The sequence below is a fragment of the Microtus oregoni genome, unplaced genomic scaffold (assembly GCF_018167655.1).
Source record: "Microtus oregoni isolate MIOR12 unplaced genomic scaffold, Mior012 000002F_ref0000024, whole genome shotgun sequence".
Classification (NCBI taxonomy): domain Eukaryota; kingdom Metazoa; phylum Chordata; class Mammalia; order Rodentia; family Cricetidae; genus Microtus; species Microtus oregoni.
In genome coordinates this window covers 79,781,874-79,802,996 of record NW_024543061.1, presented here as the reverse complement: position 1 = coordinate 79,802,996, position 21,123 = coordinate 79,781,874, and the positions used below count along the sequence as shown (strand labels likewise).

The 21,123-nt window shown below is 45.6% G+C and overlaps 1 protein-coding gene across 26 annotated transcripts in view; it reads right to left on the bottom strand.

Moving 5' to 3' along the window:
- Plekha5 (pleckstrin homology domain containing A5) overlaps window positions 1–20,560 on the bottom strand; it is a 167,307-nt gene extending 146,747 nt beyond the window's left edge. For 14 of the 26 annotated variants that reach the window (XM_041678919.1, XM_041678974.1, XM_041678909.1 and 11 more), the window contains exons 1-3: window positions 20,141–20,552; window positions 19,939–20,018; window positions 18,143–18,200 (exon numbers count right to left, since the gene is read on the bottom strand). In XM_041678919.1, the coding sequence (XP_041534853.1) occupies window positions 18,143–18,200; window positions 19,939–20,018; window positions 20,141–20,232 (230 nt within the window). In that variant the 5' untranslated portion in view covers window positions 20,233–20,552. Of the gene's footprint in view, window positions 1–18,142; window positions 18,201–19,938; window positions 20,019–20,140 lie in introns of all 26 variants that reach the window. The other 12 variants (XM_041678866.1, XM_041678964.1, XM_041678875.1 and 9 more) reach the window with 3 other exon arrangements.
- Window positions 20,561–21,123: the final 563 nt, after the last annotated feature.

Sequence of the window (21,123 nt, the reverse complement as noted above, 5' to 3'; positions counted from 1 at the left end):
CCCTAAGAGCGCATATCAAGGAAATGCATGACAAAGCCATAGTGGAAACATTATTGGGGAAAGCCATGCTCTAGGTCTTAGAAATAAGCAGCCAGGTGCGCTAAGGGCAGTTCTGCGTCAGATCCCAGACACACCTGCAGGCTTGCGCCTCTAACAAAGCACAAATCCAAGGTCAGTGCGTTACTGGAGGTAGAGACCCTCTCCCGCTGATGCAACACCGAGTATACTCTGGGGAGTATTCCACACTTGGCACAATTCTGTACTAAAATGTGCCAAACACATTTTAAAAAATTTTCTAAATATGACAGAGTTGTACAGAGGAAACAAAGTCAGCACAACAGTCAAACTATCAAGTAACCAACTCCAGTCTCCAGCTCTTCAGGAGCAGAGCAGAAACCTCCCAACTCCTGCTCTGAGGTCACAACAACCTACACAAGAAAATGAGGGCACAGAAGAAGGGCATTATATGACTCGGTTACTATCACCAGCAGCAAGCTGCTAGACAAACCCGGCAAAGCAATGCGGAGGGATCTCAGGGCACTGAAACTATCTTGTGTGTCACCATGGAGGAGACCACCCTTACACAGTCATCATAATCCATTAAGCTAGAGCCAACCTCAACACACTAAATTCAGAGAAATAAGGAAAGACACGGCGTGTGCACCAATTCTGATGTGCACGGCAACAACAGCAGGGCAGATGTGCATGAGTACATGTGCAGAACTCCTTACGCCTGCTTTCCAACTTTGCAAACCCAACCCTAACATATAGTTTGCTGATTTTTATTTTTGTTATTTGTGCGTATGTATGCAAGTCTGTGTGTGTGACCAAGGAGGTCAGAGAGGTGTCCGCTCCCTAAAGCTGGAGTTCCAGGCGGTTGGGAGACACCTGATGTGAGTGCTGGGAGCTGAATTCAGGTCCTCTACAATAACTACTTTCTCCAGCCCCAAGTTTATTAATTTTTAAAAGGGTACAACATAAGCCAATTCAGTTTCTCTTATCAACATGACGTTCAAGATTATCAAGGATATTGATAAATTTATGCAATTCACTGAAGCAGTAAATTAAAAAGGGAAAGCACTTCGATGAATATAGAACAAATATATGGATAAAATTCACCACTCACTCATTACAGCCATCCGCACCAGACTGGGAGTAGCAGAGAGGTCCCTTCCTCTAGAAACAGTATCTTTTCCTACTCCTCAATAAACATCTGCTGATGGAAACCAAAAGCAGGAACACCCAGTTCTGAACCAGAGGTGCCAGCCCCATGGCACAAAGACATCCAATGGAGTTGTGTGAGGTAGCACCCACTTTAATCCCAGCACTCATGAAGAAAAGGCAGGATGATCTCTTTGAGTTTGAAACAGCCCGGTCTGTACAGTGAGCTCCAGGACAGCCAGGTCTACACAGTGAGCTCCGGGACAGCCAGGTCTACACAGTGAGCTCCGGGACAGCCAGGTCTACACAGTGAGCTCCGGGACAGCCTGGTCTACACAGTGAGACCCTGCCTAAAAAAATAAAAAGAAAGACGCTCAATGGAAAGGCAGGAGGACTAAAAAGATCGACAATAAGAACTGGGTGGCTGGAGAGGTGGCTTGGCAGCACTTGCTGCTCTTGCCGAGGAAGAGGCTCAGTGCCAGCACCCACACGGTGGCTTATAACCAGTTCCAGGGATTCAACATCCTCTTCTGCTCTTCTGACCTCTGCAGGCACCAGGTTCACATGTGGTAAACATATAAACATGAAGGCAAAACACACATAAGCATAAAAAAAATTAAAATCCCAACAAAAACCAAAACCACTTTCATTCTGTCACAGTCGCTTCAGCTGTCGACCTGACACAGATCTGGGGTCATTGGGGCGAGGTGGGCAGACTGGCCTGTGGACACGTCTGTGGGCTCATTTGCTTGGCTGCTAACTGATGTAGGAGGGCCCAGCCCACAGTGGGCAGCACCATCCAGAGCACGTGCCTGGGCTGTTTAACAAAGGTAGTTTGCTCATGAGCATGGGAGCAAGCCTGTAACCAGCATCTGTTCCTCCAGTGTTTCTGCTTCAAGCTCCTGCCCTGACATCCCAGTAAGGCTGAACATGGCAAGGCCCTGAATTCGATTCTGCAGCACCAAATTAAAAAATAAAAAATAAAGCCTGACTTGTATTGCGCAAGCAGTTTAATTACACAGGATTATTAACCAGTCTTACTTCTTTCATGGGAACGAGCCTGACCAAAGAGTGGAGGGAAGAAAGTAATTGCTGTTAATTATTCTTCACGTACAGTCCCGGTCAAAAGCTTTTCTACAGTGATTCCCAGGGGGTTCTGGGAACTTGTAGCCTTCCGCTGCTGTCATTCCTGCACTGTTGCATGCACCAACCCCGAGGTGGGAGGATACCAAAGTCTGCTCTGGCTCAGCACATGCTGTGAACTTTCGAAAGGAGAGCAGGACAAGAGCTTCAATATTTACACTGAAGATGTCCACTGTTAACACGGATGCAAGGAACTAACAAAAGAACAGGAAATATAAAACATGAAATCTTAATCCTTAGATTTTAGATTTAATTTACTTAATAACTAGCATTCTATAAATTAAACTATCCTTCAGTATTTGTACATATTATTAATGTTGGACATCTTTAAATAGTTCATTTAGAAAATGCCATTTCTAGTTTAAAAAAAGTTATTACAAAAAAAAAACCCACAGAGAAAACATGAAAGATCTTAAATGAATTGACTGTCAGTCCTCTATGTTTGCATTTCACACCCACAGGTTGAACGACGGTGGGCAGAAAGCATCATGGGAAAAGACACGGCACCTAAAAAGATGCTGTGTGGTTGCCACAGTGACCAAGAAGCCGAGTCCATCCAAGGGAAGAGATGAGACACACACACCCCACCACACACACATCACCGCACGGATGCTTGGCCTCGCCAGCACTTGTTTGAGTGGTATTCCTCAAGTCTTATTCATACACTACACCATGAGGCGTACGTTAGCTACGTCTGTACTGAACACATACAGTTTCTCTTGTCACTATCCCTTAATCAATATGGGGGACTATTAATGCATGATTCCATACCATTAGGTACTTAGGCAATCTAAAGATAATTTCAAGTATACAGAAAGGGGTGGGTGTGTGTTGCAGGTAAACATCACACTGTTTAAAAGGGACTGAATCATGTGCAGACTTTGCGATCCACTGGAACAGTGTAGAAGGCTGCATGTATTTAGTACGTAAGTTCACATGTATCTCCCTAAACACCCACTAGGAGCAGACAAGAGTGGGGATCGCTAGGATGATACCACCGTTCAGCAAATGAGACTCTAGCCTCAGGGGATCCTTTCTCTAAGAATCCATAAATCAATCAATGCCCATCATCATCTCTACTGTTTTCCCATCCACCCCTTGATCCTACATTAGCCCGACAGAGCTTTGTCCTTCCTCTGACCCAGTCTCCAGCCTGGCCTAAGGAAAGCAGTCAGGGAGCAGCTTCACTCATAACACACTGCTCCATGGCCGTCTCCTCAGCCTGTGAGGACATGGCCTCAGCATCTGAGCTCTCCATGCTGTTCTGAGGACTACTGTACCGTCTTAAAGAGTTCATGATGTTTCCACCCCCAAGCCCTGCTACCCCTGCACCTCTTCTCCTGCTACCCCTGCCTGCCCCCTTCTTCAGGACCCTGTCACACCCATAACTGGTGCCTAAGAACCACAACTCAGTGACCACACCACATCACACCTCCACCTCACCCTGCAGTAGGCTTCCTTAACTACACCCACTCCTGTGTGGCTTCTCGGGAGAATTTCCACTCCAATCCATCAGATTTCTTTTCACTCCCACCCCACCTTTGAAGTCTGAAGTCTGTGGACAAATCTGTCTTCCACATTCTTCAGACGGCCCACTTTTATTTGTGGTAACTTTTGTGGATTCAACTATCCATTTTCTCTGAGCTCCCCATCTCCTCTATAAGCAATAAATACCCAAATAAGTTTCTACAGGTACGAAAGACATGGGGTTTACATGTGGTATTTTAACAAGCTGTTTTCATGTTAATCCCAAGGTATATATATAATACAAATCCCATCGGGGAGAAAAGTACAATTCTAAGGTTTGAGAATTTAGTGGTGACCAGGACCAAGGGATAGCTCCACGCTTGGAAAGCTCACGTCACCAGACAAATAAGCAAGGAAGAGTGAACAAAACTAAATTGAGAAATCATGCTTACAGGAAATAAAACGGGGCAAACACGACAAGGGCCTGGACCCCACACTGCCCTAGAGGCGTGGGCAGAGCTCTGAGCTCATCCAGAACACAGTCTCCAAATACCCTAAAACTCAAGCAGTTCCTCCAGGCCCAGAAGAACCACCGAGGCCCACTCTGGATCTCAGGAGCACATGATCAGCAATGAGTCCGTTATCCAGTTTAATCCCGTATTTGAGGTGGGGGCAGGGCAGCAGTATTTTTCGGTACATGCTTTGGGATTTGAAGTATTCCATTTTTTTTCTCTTTGAACCTCTAGTTTTGTGCTGAGTCTGCTCTCACCAAAAGATGCAATCTACCTCAGCCCACACCCTGAATCTGAGCTGGCCGACAGGAGCTGAGCTGAATAATGAGACGTTCACTGGCCGATAAGAAGTGCCAGAGGTCAGGGGTCACATTACCCCAGTACCAAACCTAGGCTTCAAGAGTCCTGTGCATGTGCTCATTTACTTAAATGCCTTTTCTCATTTTTAATTAAAAAAAAATTATGTGTCTAGGTGTTTTGTCTGTATGTTTTGGTGCATCATATGAATGCCTGGTACCATGGAGGCCAGAAGAGCATGTCGGATACCCTCGGCTGGAGTTACAGTTGTGAGTCACCATGTGGTTGCTAGGGACTGAACCTGGGTCATCCAGAAGAGCAATCAATGCTCTTGACCGATTAGCCATGTCTCCAGCCCCTATGCCTCTCATTATGCTATAGAGAGGCTGGCGTGGCCTGCTAGAAGGTCAGAGACTACCTGAAAACGAGCTAAGTCATCCCCAAAGTCCAGGATACAGCAGGACCTATTCTCCATAGAAGACATATAGTCTAAGACCTCCCAGTGGGATCACCAAACCCTGTGCATACTGTGTGTTTTCATGTGTGCATGTGTGGACACGTGCACACCTATGATAATTTATCAAAATATATTTATTAAAGCTATGTGAAATATGGTCTCACTCCCCCAAAATATCTTGGCTTACTTCAGTTACCCTTCTGATGATGAGGTTGTACAATGCCTTACTGAAGACATGAAATAAAGAAAGAGGTACACACAATTTAGTTTGAGTCTGCGGAAAGGGAGTTACTTGAATACAGTTAGTCACCACAGCAGGCAATCTTACAAATGAAGACACTGTCAATTGACTAGAAAGAAAGTAACATACAAAGCATGAATTTAGTATGCAAAGAGGATTCGCGTCCTGGACAGGGTAGCACAGATGTCACCACACTACTCAAAACACCAAACCATTCAAAATGTAGGAACTGTATTTTTGGTACTTTGTATTTGATATTTTCATGATACAGTAGACCACAGATGTAAATAAAACCACAGAAAACAAATCTGCAAATAAGAGGTTAATGACGGCTGTCTAGAATCACCTACACCACAGTACCTTCCACCTGAGACCTCATCGCAGAGAGGAGCAGGCCCAGGAGAGACTAGAAGGATGTGCTGCACACCCAAGGATGTATGCAGCTCTATACACTGTAGTCATGTTTTGTTTGTTTTTTCCTCCTGAAACATAGTCTATGTAGCCTTAATTGGTCTGGACTTGGCTATGAAGACAGACCAGGCAGGTCTCAAACTCAAGAGAGATCTGCATACCTCTGTGCCCAGCTACTGAGTTTTTCCCTGGTTTGTGATACAGCAATAGCTCGGGGCAAAGTCCTAACTCTTGCTGTATATTCTCCCCTGCTAGCTTATTGCTTTTCCCCATTAACACTAAAATCAGTAACAGAAATACCTAAAGCCAATCTCCTTCCATGACACTACAGAAATAAGCCAGACAGAAACCATTCTACTAAGAAAGGACCTAGAACCCTGTTGGATTTTACTTCTCCATCAAGCTCAGAACGTCTTTGTGGATCTGCTGTAACAAATCTCAACATCACTCATGACAGCAGCTGGAGGGAGGGCTGGCCTGATGCTGTAAAGCCCAGGTCAGCAGGTGGCGTGTGAGGCCAGATGGACCAGGGCTCCTACACATATCCAGGTTCTCTGCCCCTTTACAATCATCCTTTCAGATATTTCTGAGTGTTTTCTGGGCAGCACTATTACGAATTCACAAAGGCTTTCCACTTGCTTGAAGCACCGACTCCCAAGAGCTAAGTGGTTTACTGAAAGCAGACACTAAGGGTAGTACACATCCTGCCGACCCGACCGTCCTCCCAATTCATCTGGGAAAGCATCTGAGGTTCAGGGCCTGGAATGACCAGGCCTGACCTGCTTCCCACTCTGGGGGGCTGTCCTGTGAATACAACAAGAGGGAGAGAGGAGGAGGTTCAGAAGGAATGTGACCCCACGTGGCCCCTGACCCGCAGCTTTCAAGTCCCAGCCCACTCAAGGCGTCACTGGTCACGGGCTCTGCTGTGCCACCAGCATCGTGCCCGAAGCGCACGATTCCCAGCATCTTCACAGGGCTTGTGTTAATACATCTAACTGCATCGTGCCCAAAGATCTATATAGCTGCAATCCCAACTTTTATTTACTTTATGAATGATAAGAGATTTTATTCCCTTTATTCTGCCTCTCCTACTGAGCTCCTCTACTCGTAATTTATTCTGTTAAACTAATTCATTTAAAAAACAACTATCTTTTTCAAATGTCAGCGACACCATCATTCAAAGGTGCCTTGCCTAGCACTTTGGGGTACATCTACACCACTTTCAGTTTGCTCCTGCTTCTGTCATGTGCTACATAGTTCTACACTGCTACCCTGCAGTGCCTCTAGCTCTTCACTCACAGGGAACATCCAAGCTAGCAGCCGCCCTCTAGCTTCTGACACAAATAAGGGCTACTTTGCTCCTGAAGGAGCAAAATAAAATAAAATTCTTAGTTTAATGATCTGGGCATTTACTAACTAAACTGATGTCTTTTCCCCAAATCATAGGTTTTCTTAAACAGAAACCCACACTGTAAAAACCAAATATATATGCCACTAAATGTGCAGTGCATCATCCTCAACTGTATTAATGCAAGTTTCTTCACACTCCCCTGCAATGGCCAATGTCCACTGGCTCAGACGGCCTCTTAGCAAATGGAAGTGGCTGGGAAAGGACTCAGCTCATGCTGGACCTCGGGTGCTCATGAGAGTGAATATGAATACACACTTTCACATCTCAGCAAGGTAAGAAAAATAAGCCTTAACTAGCACGTGAAAACACAGACTAACAGAAACACATGTATATAATTTATAACAAATATACATATAATAAGAGTACAAACAGAAAACTCACAGAATACTTACAAACCAAAATACTTTGAGAACCTCTACTAAGTCAAGTCAAATAGCCTTCACATAAAAATCCAAATACATATATAACATTAACCACTGAAATTCAACCAATGAAGAAGTCGAGAGATACATATGGAGCAGGCAAGCCACAGATGAGGTTCAAGCAGACACTGAAAATTATGCCAATGCATTTGCAACAAATGGATGAAGCTGGAGGACAGTCTTAGCTACTTTTATTACAGAAGAGTTTATTTGGGGTTCACAAATTTCAAGTCCACAACCATCACGGTGGAGAGCATGGCAGCAGGCAGTATGCAGGCAGGCAGGCAGTAGGCAGGCAGTAGGCAGGTAGGCATGGTGCTGGAGTAGTAGCTGAGAGCTCGCATCTTGAGACACAACCACAAAACGGAGAAAGACACCAGGAAGTCTTCTGAAACCCCATAGCCTGTTCCCCCGGACACTCCTCCTAATTCTTCCCAAACAGTTTCACCAACTGGGGACCAAGTATTTAAACACATGGGCTTCTGCTCCTCCGAACCTCCACAAGGATGCTAAGTGGAATAAGTCATACACTGAAAAAATGGTGCATGATTCCATTTACATGTGGAAGCTTGAAAAGAGAAGAAACGGGAAAGGTCAAATACACAAGACCAAAGTGGACAGGGACGATATGGGTTAAAGAACAGCAATGCCGTTCTGTCAAAGTCCAGATGCTAAAAGGCTGCAATTGATATTGCATTATCTACTAGAGATTCGCTGGGAGGAAGATGTGCAGTTTTTCCTCACAAGTATCTGCAAGATGATATATAATTTGCATATTTATAGTAACCACCTCACTATACAATCAAAAGATGATATATACCTCGAATTTCTACAATAAAAACCATTATTAGAATATACTTGCACTGTGTAAGGAATATTTAAGAGAAAAATATTTGATCTAAATGTAACATGGTACTTTATATCATTTATTTATATTTATATTCCCAGCAAGGAATTCTTTCTTTTCAAGATCTTATGCTACTGTTGTTCTTACTACATTTTAAATTTTAGGTTCAATAGCTTTATTCTCAATATTTAATTAGTAAAATTCATATTATATAACATCTTAAATGGACTTCAAAAAAAGCTGTTGGGATTAATTCACTGAATAAAGAATAAAGCCATATTTTTATCTCAGAGATTAATTCTTACACACACACCCCTCTTTCTCTGGACCATGACTATTCAAAGAATAATGTTGATTTTAGCCATTCAGAAGGGCTTACACACGACACACACACAGTGTCAACAGCAAGTGAGAGCTGGTAGAACTTTTCAAGAATTCACACTCCTTGGAATTACATTTTAAGTAGTGAGTATCTTCAAAAGCCGTGGGGAAACCCCGGTCCACCACAAACGCACAGGGAGACTTCTTGTTGGTCTAGGATCAGCTTCTACTCTTTCTTCTGAAGGCACCACTTTCTCCACCCCATCCTCTCTCCTGGAAAGAGAGGGCGACCTCTGACACTTTGTTTAGTCTTCTGAGCTCCAACTCCTCACGGTGAATTAGGCCTTCCTTCCTAACAGCACTTCTAGAAAGCTTGCCAACATGAGAATCTCAGCTCCAGCTAAGAGGAGGCAATGGGAGTGATGGAGAGGTGGCTCACAGGTTAAGACCATGTACCACTCTTGGAGAGGACCTGAGTTCAGATCCCAGCAACACCCTGTAACTCCAGCTCCAAGGGATCCAGCGCCCTCTGCTGGCCTCTGCAAGCACTTGCACTCATGGGTACAAACCCACAGGAAAGAATAAAGAGGCCATGGAGACTGGTGGTCGAGTATGCAGCCCAGGAATGAACATGAGGCTCCCAGAGGCCAGGTTATGGATTTCTTTTCTTTTTGTGACTAAAAAGGGAGCTTAACCTTTAGGGCTGAAAACAAAAGGCTGTAGTTCAGGAAAACAGGCAAACACTCTCTGGTTTGGTTGAGAGAAGCCTCCAGCAGCCAAGAAAGGCAGGTGAAGAGGACCCTAGGTCCTCCGAGTCACTCCTGAAATTGATGTGAAGTCTCTTTACTCGCAGCTTTTATCCGGCTTTGGTCACTGACACGTTCAACAAGTACCCCGACCAGGTAATGGAGAAGGCACAGTAAACCATGCAAATGACTCTGGGGGATGAAAAGCTTTCCCTGCCATCTGTTCTCAGTTCATTCCACACCTCTAACTGCCCATCACAGGTGAGAATCGGAGACCAAGTCTGCATACAAAGTGCTAAGACCACACGGATTTGATCGGGTGCTTCTGTTTGTACTGGCCACTTTAGAGCATAAGTCTCAAATGTCCAGAGGCTATTCCTAGGAGACCTGGAAATGTCCATCATCCACAGCCCATGAGGACCGTTTTCTGTGTCCTTCAGGTTTCTCCTGGGCCCACTGCTCTCCAAATTCCATCGCCTCAACCAGTACAGACCCCACCAGCGCCTTGACTTCCTGAAACCGCAGTGGTTCTGCTCCAACTTCAACTGTGAGCACTTTTAACAGAAACGGGATGGCCACGGGCAAGTTCTGGTGTCTGGTGTTGGCTTTCTGGGCAGTAGGTTATACGTCAGCTCTCTGAACAGGTCCCGTCCCCTTCCCACAGCCTGAGCTTTCTGGGGAGTAGGTTATACGTCAGCTCTCTGAACAGGTTCCCGTCCCCTTCCCACAGCCTGAGCAGATTCACACAAACCAAACTCGGGTAAGCATAAGGATAGAATATTAAAATTTCACAAAACCCTAAATGACAAGTTTTATGAATAGCGTATAATTAAATATAGCGCTATGAGCAGTCATTCGTGCCATCAACCAATATTAATGGCATCCTGTGAGAACGGATAAGATAAGGGACTGCAAACAGCAGCGAGAGAGATGACTTTCCATGATAACTACCCCTTGTCTGGAGCAAAGAAAAACAGTATTAAACATGTGGTTTTATCAGTCTAACATACTTTTAAAAGATACTAATTTTTTAAAAAAGATGAAACCTTTTTATCTGTATATGTATACCTGAGTATGAGCACATGCACACGTGTGTGCTTGAGTGCGTGTGCATGAACGTGTGTGTTCAAGTATCTTCTGGGGCGAGAAGACGCTGTCGTGAGCTGCCTGACATGGGTGCTGGGAATCGAACACACATCTTCCAGAAGAGCAATATGTGCTCCTGGACTGCTGAGCACATCTCTCCAGCCCCACATTAATGCTATTTAATATGGTAATTTAATATAGCTATATGGCCGTTTCAATGAGACAGGTCCCTAGTGGGCATGCAGTTGAGGCTCTAGTCCCCAGGAGGTGGCGCTGTTTCGAGATGGACTGGAACTTTTAGGACGTGGAACCTGCCTGCAGGAATGGTCACTGGTGGCAAGCTTTGAGGGTATAAAGCGTTGCCCCAGGTCCTGTTCTTCCACCTCCCAACTCTGTGTTTATTAGGGAAGCACTTTTGGTTTTAAGGATCAGGCTGACTTCGAACCTGCGGTGACCCTCTGCTTCCGGTGCTAGAATTACAAGTATAAACCCCACTATTTGTTGAATAACAAGTTCAAGGGCAGCCGGTTTACCAATAGAGTTTCAGGACAGCAGGGCGGTTACACAGAGAAACCCTGGGGCCTGGGGTTTGGGTGAGAAAGCTTGCGTCTGATTGTAACTGATGGAAAGGGGAAAGGCCTTTGTAAAGGCCAGATTTCAGCCACTTAAAATACTACTGTGCTCTCCCAACAACTCAAAAACCAAACCATCATTAGTGTATCCACCCAGGGCTCCCCTCCCCACACCCACGTAATATTCCCTTGTTCCAAGGGTACCGTCATTCTTGCGGCCACTTGTTTCTGACCTCTTCTTCTGTCAACCGCCTTGCTCAGCAAGATTCTGAAGGCCCGTCAACTTCCCTTTAATATCTTTGATCAATGGCCTCCTTCCTTCCCACTCCCTCTGTCAGAGACTTGGTTCAAGCAATCAACGTCGAGATTAGAGCAGCAAACCAGTCTCGCCCCTGATTCCAGGTTTGCCCTGTCTAATCCAGGCTGCTTAAATGAAAGCCTCCCTAGAAACTTTGGCTTAATGAAATAAAGCTGTATGAGTGACAGACAACTGAAATAGGAAGCCTAGGAAAATAAAGTCCTGACTGGCCAACCCTGAGAGCAGATGCATCTCCCCACAGCACTAACTCAGCCCGCTGTCCTCCAGCTGGAGAGCATGTCATCCATCAGGCAGGTTGGGGCCAGTCATTTAGATCACCGCCACATCCGAATGCTAGCTCATCCGCACGTCTACCCAGCTCTGGCCTTTTTACCTCCTAACAGCTCCAGAGCAGCCCAGCGAATGCACCTCTTCCTCCTGAGAATTCTCCTGACACCAACTGATGACTGTGGCTGTCAACCGACAAACTCCAACTGACACTTGCACACCTTTCACCCCTGACCCCAACTTACACGTGTCAGACAGACACGGTGCAGAAGTCCTGACTAGGCTGTTTACATCAGACCCGTCTCCAGTCTTCCCAGCACTTCTAGTTAGCTCTGTGTCGCCCTCCCACTACCCCAAGCAAACACCAACTTAAGGGGGGGGAGGGGGGACCACTTCAAACATCTAGACCTCACGGGCAAGCAGGCAAGACGGCTCAGCCAGAAGATGCAAGCTTGACAACCTGAGTCTAATACCTGTAACCCACAGAGAGGTAATGCGAGAGCTGACTCCACATGCGCACATACACACGCAATAACAATGACAATTGAAAGTAATAATAAGCAAAATGAAGCAACAGCGAAGAGAAATCCTTATAGACTGGACATGAGCATTAAGGGTGCCACTTTCTCAGAAGCTGACTGGCCTCCAGGCCTTAAGCTTTATCAAGAGACTAAAGAGCAGGCCTGGTCTTGAGTAGAGGGCCTGAGGCTAAAAAGAAGGGCACTGTAATCACGTAATCCACCAAGAAGCTCAACTGCACCTGGAAATGCTGGTAGCAGAGCTACAAAAGCTAAGTTATTTAGAGCAAACTTTCCGAATCCTTCACAGCAAACTGTACTTTGCCTTCATGAAGATGCCGTTTTAAAATTACATTATCTGTTCTTTTGTTTTCAATGTCTGTTTCTCCCATTGCGCCTGAGATCCAGAGATGGCGGGTGGTCCCCACGCCCCCCTTTATGGGCTCAGGCCCCTGAAGAGAGGATGGAATGGTGAGGCACCCCGAAGTGAACAAACAGGAGGCACCAGACATAAGGCCCTGTTAATAGCAGTCAACAGGTTTTGTAGGTTCATCAAGGTCTTTGAGGGCTGCGTTAGAACCTAACCGCAATACTAGTAATGAAATACTACCTTTTGTTCCAAGTGACCAACTTAGAATCACAAGGTAGCGCCTCCTACAGCTGCCTTGTTCCTTTTGCGTATAGACATCTTGCCTACACATGAGTCTGTGCACCCACAGGCTAGAAGAAGGCATCAGATCTCCTGGGACTGCAGTTACAGATGGCTGTGAGCTGCCATGTGGTTACTAGGAACTGATTCGGTTCTCTGGAAGAGCAGCCAGCACTCTTAAATACTGAGCCGTCTCTCCTGCACGCTGTCTTGACATTTTGGCCCACAGACCTTGATCTGAATACTAGTGACTAAAAATGAAGCTTCATGGCCTACACAAAAGAGGTCTTTATAGCCTCTTCGGGAGTCAGTTTAAAAAACAAACAAAAGAAACAGAAATAACAAAAAAGGTAACAAGAAGGTTGGCTGCTCAGTCGTTCGTCCAGAGGGCCCAGCACAGGGAACACATACTTAAAAGGAAGCAAAACAGTCATACACATATAGTAAAAAATAAATCTAATAAAAAGTTAAAAGAGGCCGGGCGATGGTGGCGCACGCCTTTAATCCCAGCACTTGGGAGGCAGAGGCAGGCGGATCTCTGTGAGTTCGAGACCAGCCTGGTCTACAGAGCGAGTTCCAGGACAGGCTCCAAAGCCACAGAGAAACCCTGTCTCAAAAAAAAAAAAAAAAAAGGGGGCTGGAGAGATGGCTCAGCGGTTAAGAGCATTGCCTGCTCTTCCAAAGGTCCTGAGTTCAATTCCCAGCAACCACATGGTGGCTCACAACCATCTGTAATGAGATCTGGTGCCCTCTTCTGGCCTGCAGGGATACACACAGATATAACATTGTATACATAATAAATAAATAAATAAATATTTAAAAAAAAAAAAAAAAAAGTTAAAAGAGATTGCTGATATATACATTCACTCTGTAATGTATTTATATACCTATGTAAAAATATATTTTAAAAAGTAAAAAAAAATTTAAAAAGTTTCCCCTACATATTTCCCCGTTTTAATGCAAGGCATATGTTCACTGTATACGAACTCACCTAACGGATGGGAATAGGGGTTCCACATACAGACAGGGCTCCACATCACAGTCCAAACTCTTCTGGGAAGCACAGCGCTACCTACTGACTGTGCAGAAGCACCCACCATTCTGCTGACACACAGTCGGTCATAACCACTCTTGTAATCCCAGCACACAGGAAGCTGAGGCAGGAGCATCACCTTGAGTTTCAGGCCAACCTGGGCTGCAGTGCGAATTCTAGGCTAGCCTGTGCTACAGTCTGAGACACTTTTTCAAAATTTTGGTTATAATCTGGTTTAAACAGCTATAGTGCCTAACTATAGCTACAAAACAACTGTAAATATCAAATACAGTTGATAAATTCTAATGTTCTTATGATGGCTATGTACCGTTGTGCATTCCCTGCCTTCCTATTTTCTTCCCTTTCCTTGCCAGTTTAAATGACTATCTCATACCAGATATTATGAGAATATCTGCAGGTATTTGGGAATTCTCACCACATTTTTAGAGTCTATTGAGGTTATGGAAATGAAACCTCATTATCCCAAATCATACATTGTTCTATTTGCATATCTAAAATAATTTCAAAATTTCTATTTAAGGAAAAAAGCAGTATGAGAAGCTACCTGCAGAATCTGCATGTACTGCCTAGTGTGTAAATAGTGCAAGGATGCATGTGCCTGCTCCTCCCTGCCTGGTGACCTGGAAGGAGCCAGCAGCGTCTCTGCCATCACCCAGCACTGCGTCAGGATTCGCTCTGCACTTGAACTTAACTACCACAAAGCTTTGGAGCACAAAGGAACAGTCAATGACACACCTCATTTTAAGCTACAGTGGCCTGTCATTAAGGAGTCATTAAGCAATCTCTGAAAGGCCTAAGCAGGACGCCTAATAACATTCAAGTATTAAGATTATTGTCTGTACTTTATGGACTCAAGTTTGATTTGGGGCAAGGATATGGAATAGATAAGCTCTACTTTAAGCTACAAATTCACTTACAATAATTTTTAGCCTTTTCCCTGAAGATAAATCACATCATTTATTAATTAAGGTTTAAAAAGCAATATGGAAAATATTCAAACTCTATATTTATATATGTGTGTGTAAAAGAGAAAAAGAAATACAGATACGTAATTTGAAGGCTGGCTTAGAGCACACTGAAGATCGGAAACGTCAAAACATATAACGAATATTTATCTTGCGGAATTTTCATAAATTATCATTTTTGAACAAGTGAATATAAAATAAATATACTCTCTATATTAGGAACTTTTTTTTTATCCAAACTGTAAACTTCTGCTAAAGAGCCCATTTTTAAAGCATACAAAGTAAACTGGTGACCCTGCTTAAATGCATATAACTTTTACTCTGCTCCACTCCTTCATTGACATGACAACTATTTATCCTTGAAGCTGTCTCCTTGAAGCTATGCAGGGAAGATGTATACACAAGCATTTTAGGAGGAAACGGGAGCACAGACCAAGCAATAGAAAGTCGGCACACCCAGGCATTCCACTATCTCTAGTTATCCACACAGAGCTTAAGCACGGAGGCCACAGCTCAGCTTTCCCAGTCTCTGCCATCACCTCCTCCCTGGCACTGTCGGTTTGCATTATTTCCTAAGTAGAATGAAATCTAAAGAAATGTATCCACTGGGTGGGCTTTAGAGGTTGTTTTCTCCAGCTCGTCTAATTTAAAGTTCAGAAGACTGACCTCCAATTTTTTTTTAAGGCCAAACTCATGCTCCAGCTTCTAAAACTTGCCCACTCCACCTGTCAATACCAGAATCGCCCAAAGAGAAAGTTCTTTCCAGGACCCTGTGATGGTGAGCAGGTACCAGCGCTGTCCTCAGAAGAGGAAGGCTTTCCTGTTCCACACATCCCCCTGAGCATTCAGGTACTGCAGGCCCCCACTGTCAAAGGGCACCTCCCACAACAGGATTAGGAGTCAGAGGCCAGGGTCATCTCCCCTAGGAGTTTTCATACCAGCTCATTCTCCTATCCCCTCCTCCTTTCCTTTGATCGATAATTCCCTTTCTTCAAGAAACAACAGATGAAAAGATATCCATGAACATTGAACATTTTATTCCTTAGAAGATCCTCAGCTGCCCAGATCCAGAACTGCCCCCGTGGCATTCTTACGCTAGGAACAAAGAGAAACAATGCTTCTGGCTATTTCCACCATTAACGTGAGATCTGGTCTTCACGATCAGGAGAAAGCATCCCCAATATGGGACGATCTAGTATGTCAAAAGTTTCTAAGAAGTTATAGCTGATCGTAGGGACATAGCTAAAAATAAAGGAATCGGGTCTTCTGGAACAGCTAGACATGAAGCCATACACTGACATTCAGCACAGCATCTGTGTGAACGGCCAACATCTTGGAAGAAGTTCAGTGTGTGATGGATTTCTAAGACGAGCCCAGTTTTGAATGAACTGCTCTTAGCATAGGAACAATTCTACTTTTAGACACAATTACCGGCTATCTTTCAATATCACACGACTAAAGTCCACCAGATTTAGGATGGCTTTTATTTATAGCTTTCTAATATTGCCCTGATTTTCCTAAGAAAGTGACTTTGGCATAGTACTCAGATAAAATTCTAATTCAAAATGAAAGAAAACACCATCAAAAATGGCTAGCTAGTAAAATAAGACAAAGTCTAATAGTTTAGTTCTGAATTAAGATATATACATTGAACCTATGCAATACTTTGAACTACAAAAAAATTCCAAGCATCCAAGAACATACTCATTCACTGAAATTAAAATATTTCTGACATTAAAGTCTATTCTCAGATCAGTTAGGCTTAATGTACAGTAATCTAAAGTGTGTTGAATAAATGAAAAAACTTAAAAAGCTGTTTTTATGCCAGATACGTACAATGGCATATACCTTTAGTCCTGGTACTTGGGAGGCAGAGGCAGGAAGATCTCTATGAGTTCCAGTCTAAGCAGAGGAACATAGTTATACTCTGTCTCAAAGAAAAAAAAGCAAAAGCAAACAAACAAAATGTCTTGCCTCTATTTACACCATCAGTACTATATCTAAAAAAAAAATTATTCAGAAATGAAAATAATTGCTAGGAAAACACTTGTTGGTCTCCTTTTACTAAAGCCTTCATTTTTTTTTTCCTTTTAGGACATCTAACAAACTATGGCTTGATCTTCAAACAAAAAACTTAGTCAAAACTAAGCAACTAATCTAGAAGACCCACACTTGTGAAGATCCTCAGTTCTTCTACCTTACTTCTGCTTTTCTTGATGCTGTACTCAAAAGAGGCTGCACCTATAAATATACCTTGACATTTTCCAGAAAGCATCCTTCTACAGAATCTTAAAAAACCACCAAAGTAATGGCATGATCTTAAAAAAATACCACTTGGTAAAAATAACTGGCTGGGCCCACTGTACCTTTCTTTACCTAGGAATCTGTTACTATTAATAAACTATTAAAATCATTACCAGATCTTGCGTTTATTCTCTTTCAAGACTCCGTTCTTTAAAATTAACTAAAAATATTTATACACGACCAGAAGCAAAGCTCTTTCAGCAAATAGTTTTTAACTTCAATCACGACTCCCCTTGGGAGAAGGCAATCTTCCCACTGCAACGCCAACCTCCAGCACTGCACTTGGGAGTACTACTGACTTCACTGTGCATGGCGACCAGCTATGGAGAACTGGTTCTCACTGCTTAGTCAGCATCTTTCGCCTCAAGCTCTCTTCAAAGCCTTTTACCCAAACACAAGTATTAGTAAGACACAGAATCTCTTGGCCATTTTTAAATAAACCAAACAGGAATTACAAAGGATTCTCCAGTGTGTCCCGGGTTTACTGTTTACTTTGTCAGTGCCCCAGCTTTACATCAGTTTTTGCTACTTAGTAACCGCTCAAGCCAAAATACACCCAGGCAGAACTCATCTCAAAAGTTAAGAATCATAACAGTACCCAGATACTTCTCAGTGCATGACAGTGTGTGTGCTTCGATAATCAAGAAGCACAACCTGTAAGTACCACACTGCTAACGTCAGAAAGCAGCTACAAGGTTCTACCACAGAAACCTTCAGAAACACCAAGCAAAGGAATGTGGCCCAAAGCAATCTAATTTGCAATCCAAGAATCCAGGAATACCCAGGCGAATGAGATAATGAAGAGGGCCACCACCCTCCCTCTCAAAATCTTATAACCATATAAAAGATACAATTAACACTGTATAATAAAGCAAACTTTAAGATAATCATTGTGTCTAGACTCACAAGTATCCAAGTTCAGGTTCATCTCGACATTTGAATTACCAAGGGAAGAAATCAAAATTCACTCACTTTATATAGTATCTTGCACCTTCAAAAGTATATGCTTCTTCCCAGCCAGTGGGTAAATCTAAAAAACACACATTTCAATTAGTATTACTTCAGTGGGGTTGTAAAATACGCTTAAGCCCATCTTAGCTAGCTTCATGATTACCTATGCTCATTTAAGGAGGTGTCTACCCAAAATCTAGACTGGTCAAATCAATAATCAACATGACAGTATTTGAAAGAATATCACAATTCAAATTTAAAACCATCAGGAAAGTCCCAGCAATATTAGAGGTGACCTGACATGATATTCCCTTTAATGATCAGGGTTGAAAAAGGACCCCAAAATCAAAGTCTTCGAAACCCAGATGAAACACCAATCACTGATTGGCAAAAACCCCAACCAGGAGCACATGTGTACAAAACCAAGCAAAGGAAAGCAAACCCAAACAAATATGTAGAATATATAGATAAACGCACAAACTACTTTTGGCACGTGACTGTTATACAATCTGTGAGGGTAATTCGAAGACACTGGTGTCACAAATGACCAAAATAAGCATGAAATAATGCCACAAAACGATTGGGTTAAGTTACTTTAATCCCATATTGTCTTCCATGAAATAAACGTGTCCATAGCCAGAAAAGCAATGAGGCCATCTAAGTCTCAATATGTGTATAAAACAGGCTGAAGCTAAAGACTGCACAGGGAGTTAGGAAACATGACGGTTCATTAGTCAGAAATGCCCTAAAAATGTAACCTCATCACGCTTGCTACAGCAGCCTTCCCTTTCCTCCTCCACGTCTTTGCAAATTTGGACCTTTATTAGTCACTTCACCGAACTCCAGCGTTTAACAGAAAAGGCAGGTTTGTTCACCCTTCTGGCAACTTTAACAGGAGATTCTCAGAACAGCGGAGTTGGAGAGAAAAGTACTAACAGGGCGGCTGGAACCGGCCTCACCTTCGACCCAAACGGTTCTCAAGCCTTTGCAAGAGCCTGGAGTAGAGGCGGGCCAGCGCGGGGACACTCTTACGTTTCAGGCAAACAAGTTGGGCGAATGTAAACAAAGAATGACAAAAGAAAGCCAGACCAGCACTAAAACACCACGAGCCCTCCTCCAGCTCAACTCACGCTTGGCATTCAAGAAAGCTATCAAAGCAACCCGTGATGCGTTTCCCCGCGGAACTGGGGCCCGAATGCCCCCACGCGGGACCGCCCTGACTCGCCCACCGCCTGCTGGTGGTACGTGGAGCCTAGCTGCGGCTGCCGGGGACTTTGGAGCCCGGATCACTGCCTGCAGCGCCCGCTCCAGCGTCCTGACTCCGGCAGCTGCTCCCCGGGTGGCAGGAGAAGACGCACCGGCGCTTGGGTCACGGGGGGTGTAGGGGGGCGGGGACGGACCGCAGCACCCCTAACTCCTCCATCAGTTACCTACCCACAAGTCCCACCTAGAGAAGTAGGAGGTGGTGGAGGAGGAAGCCGCTTGGCAGAAGGCAGCTCTCTGGGGAGCGGGGCGAGGATGCAGGACCATCTCGCCGCGAGGGTGCTGGGGTACCGGGAACAACGAGGGGGAGCGGGTGAGGACTCCCTAAAGGGTTCTGGGGGCTAAGACGGGGGCGATCCGGGCGAGAGGGGCGTCGGCCGCCCTCGGAGGGCGTCGGGGCAGGGATGGGGACCGGGGCGCAGGAAGAGGGCGCAGTCTCCAAGTGCTGATGAAAAGCCGGAGAAGAAAGGCGCCCCGGGACTCACTCGCGCGGAGCCCGGAGCACCTCCAACCCCCGCCAGGTGGCCCCGAGCCGCAGACCCGGCTCGCCCTACCTGTGCTCTGCCGCCGGTGCCCGGTGACCACGGCCTCGCCGGTGACCGGGTGCAGCCAGGTGGTGCTCTTGGCCTCCTCGCTGCAGGGGAAAGAAGGGACAGGCGCTGAGCGGCATGAGGGGCGACCCACGGGGTCCCCGGGCCCGCTCGCTCCCGCCGCCCCGCAGCCGCCCCGCGCCACCTCCCCCGCCCGCCCGCTCACTTGATGAAGAAGACCCGGCCGCCCCTGGTGATCCCGTACGTCCAGGAGCGCGGCAGCGAGCAGATCCACTCCAGGTTCAGGTCGGCCGCCATGTCTGCTGCCCGGCCGCCGCCGCCGCCGCCGCCTTGTGCTGCCGCCGCCGCGGAAGGAGGGCGCGAGCGAGCGAGGGAGAGAGCGAGCCAGCGAACGGAGCGCAGGGCGCGCGGCTCGGCCCGAGCGCGCCCCCGCGGCCGCCCTACCCCCTCGGGCGGCGCCCTCCCCGCCGCCCCGGCTGAGTCCGGCCCGCGTCGCCGCCCCTCGGCATCCTCCGCGGCCGCCCGCCCGCCGGCCCGCGCAGCGCTCGCACACCAGCTCGCTCACTCGCTCGCTCGGAGGCTGGGCGAAGCGGCGCCGCGCCCCCGCCAGAGCCCTCCCCCGCGCCCCGCCCGCTCGCCCGCCCGCCAGCGCCAAGGTTCCGGGGTCGGGTCCCGCCGGCGCCCCGAGGGCTCGGCTCCGAACCCGAGCAGTTGTTTTGTAACAGCTCCTGCTCTAACCCGGGGCTTCTCAGAGAGGCGCCGGGGTCTAAAATGGAAATCTGCTTGCAGGAAAGGTTTTTCTGGTGTGTGGCGTGCCATATATCCAAGGGTCCACGAGTGGACGCTGACCTTCGAAATGGGATTGACTCAGACTTGAGTTTGGGGCTTAGTTTTTCCCTTTTCTTCCTAGGCTTCTGAGTCATATAATAATTTAGAAAAACTTGCCTTTTCCTCTTCCTTTCTTAAAAATAAGCACTTGATTATCGACGTGAATTTCTAGTCTCTCAATCTCTCATTTATTACAGTAGCAACTTACTTTAGGAGTCCTTGGCATGGTGGACACTTAAATCCCAACATTTCTATTAGAACTATGACAGTCCCCATTTCACAGGGGTGGGGGTAGGGATGTAAAGGAACAAAGATTATTGCGCCTGGGGTTATGGTAGAAAATGGTAAAGCCTGAATTCA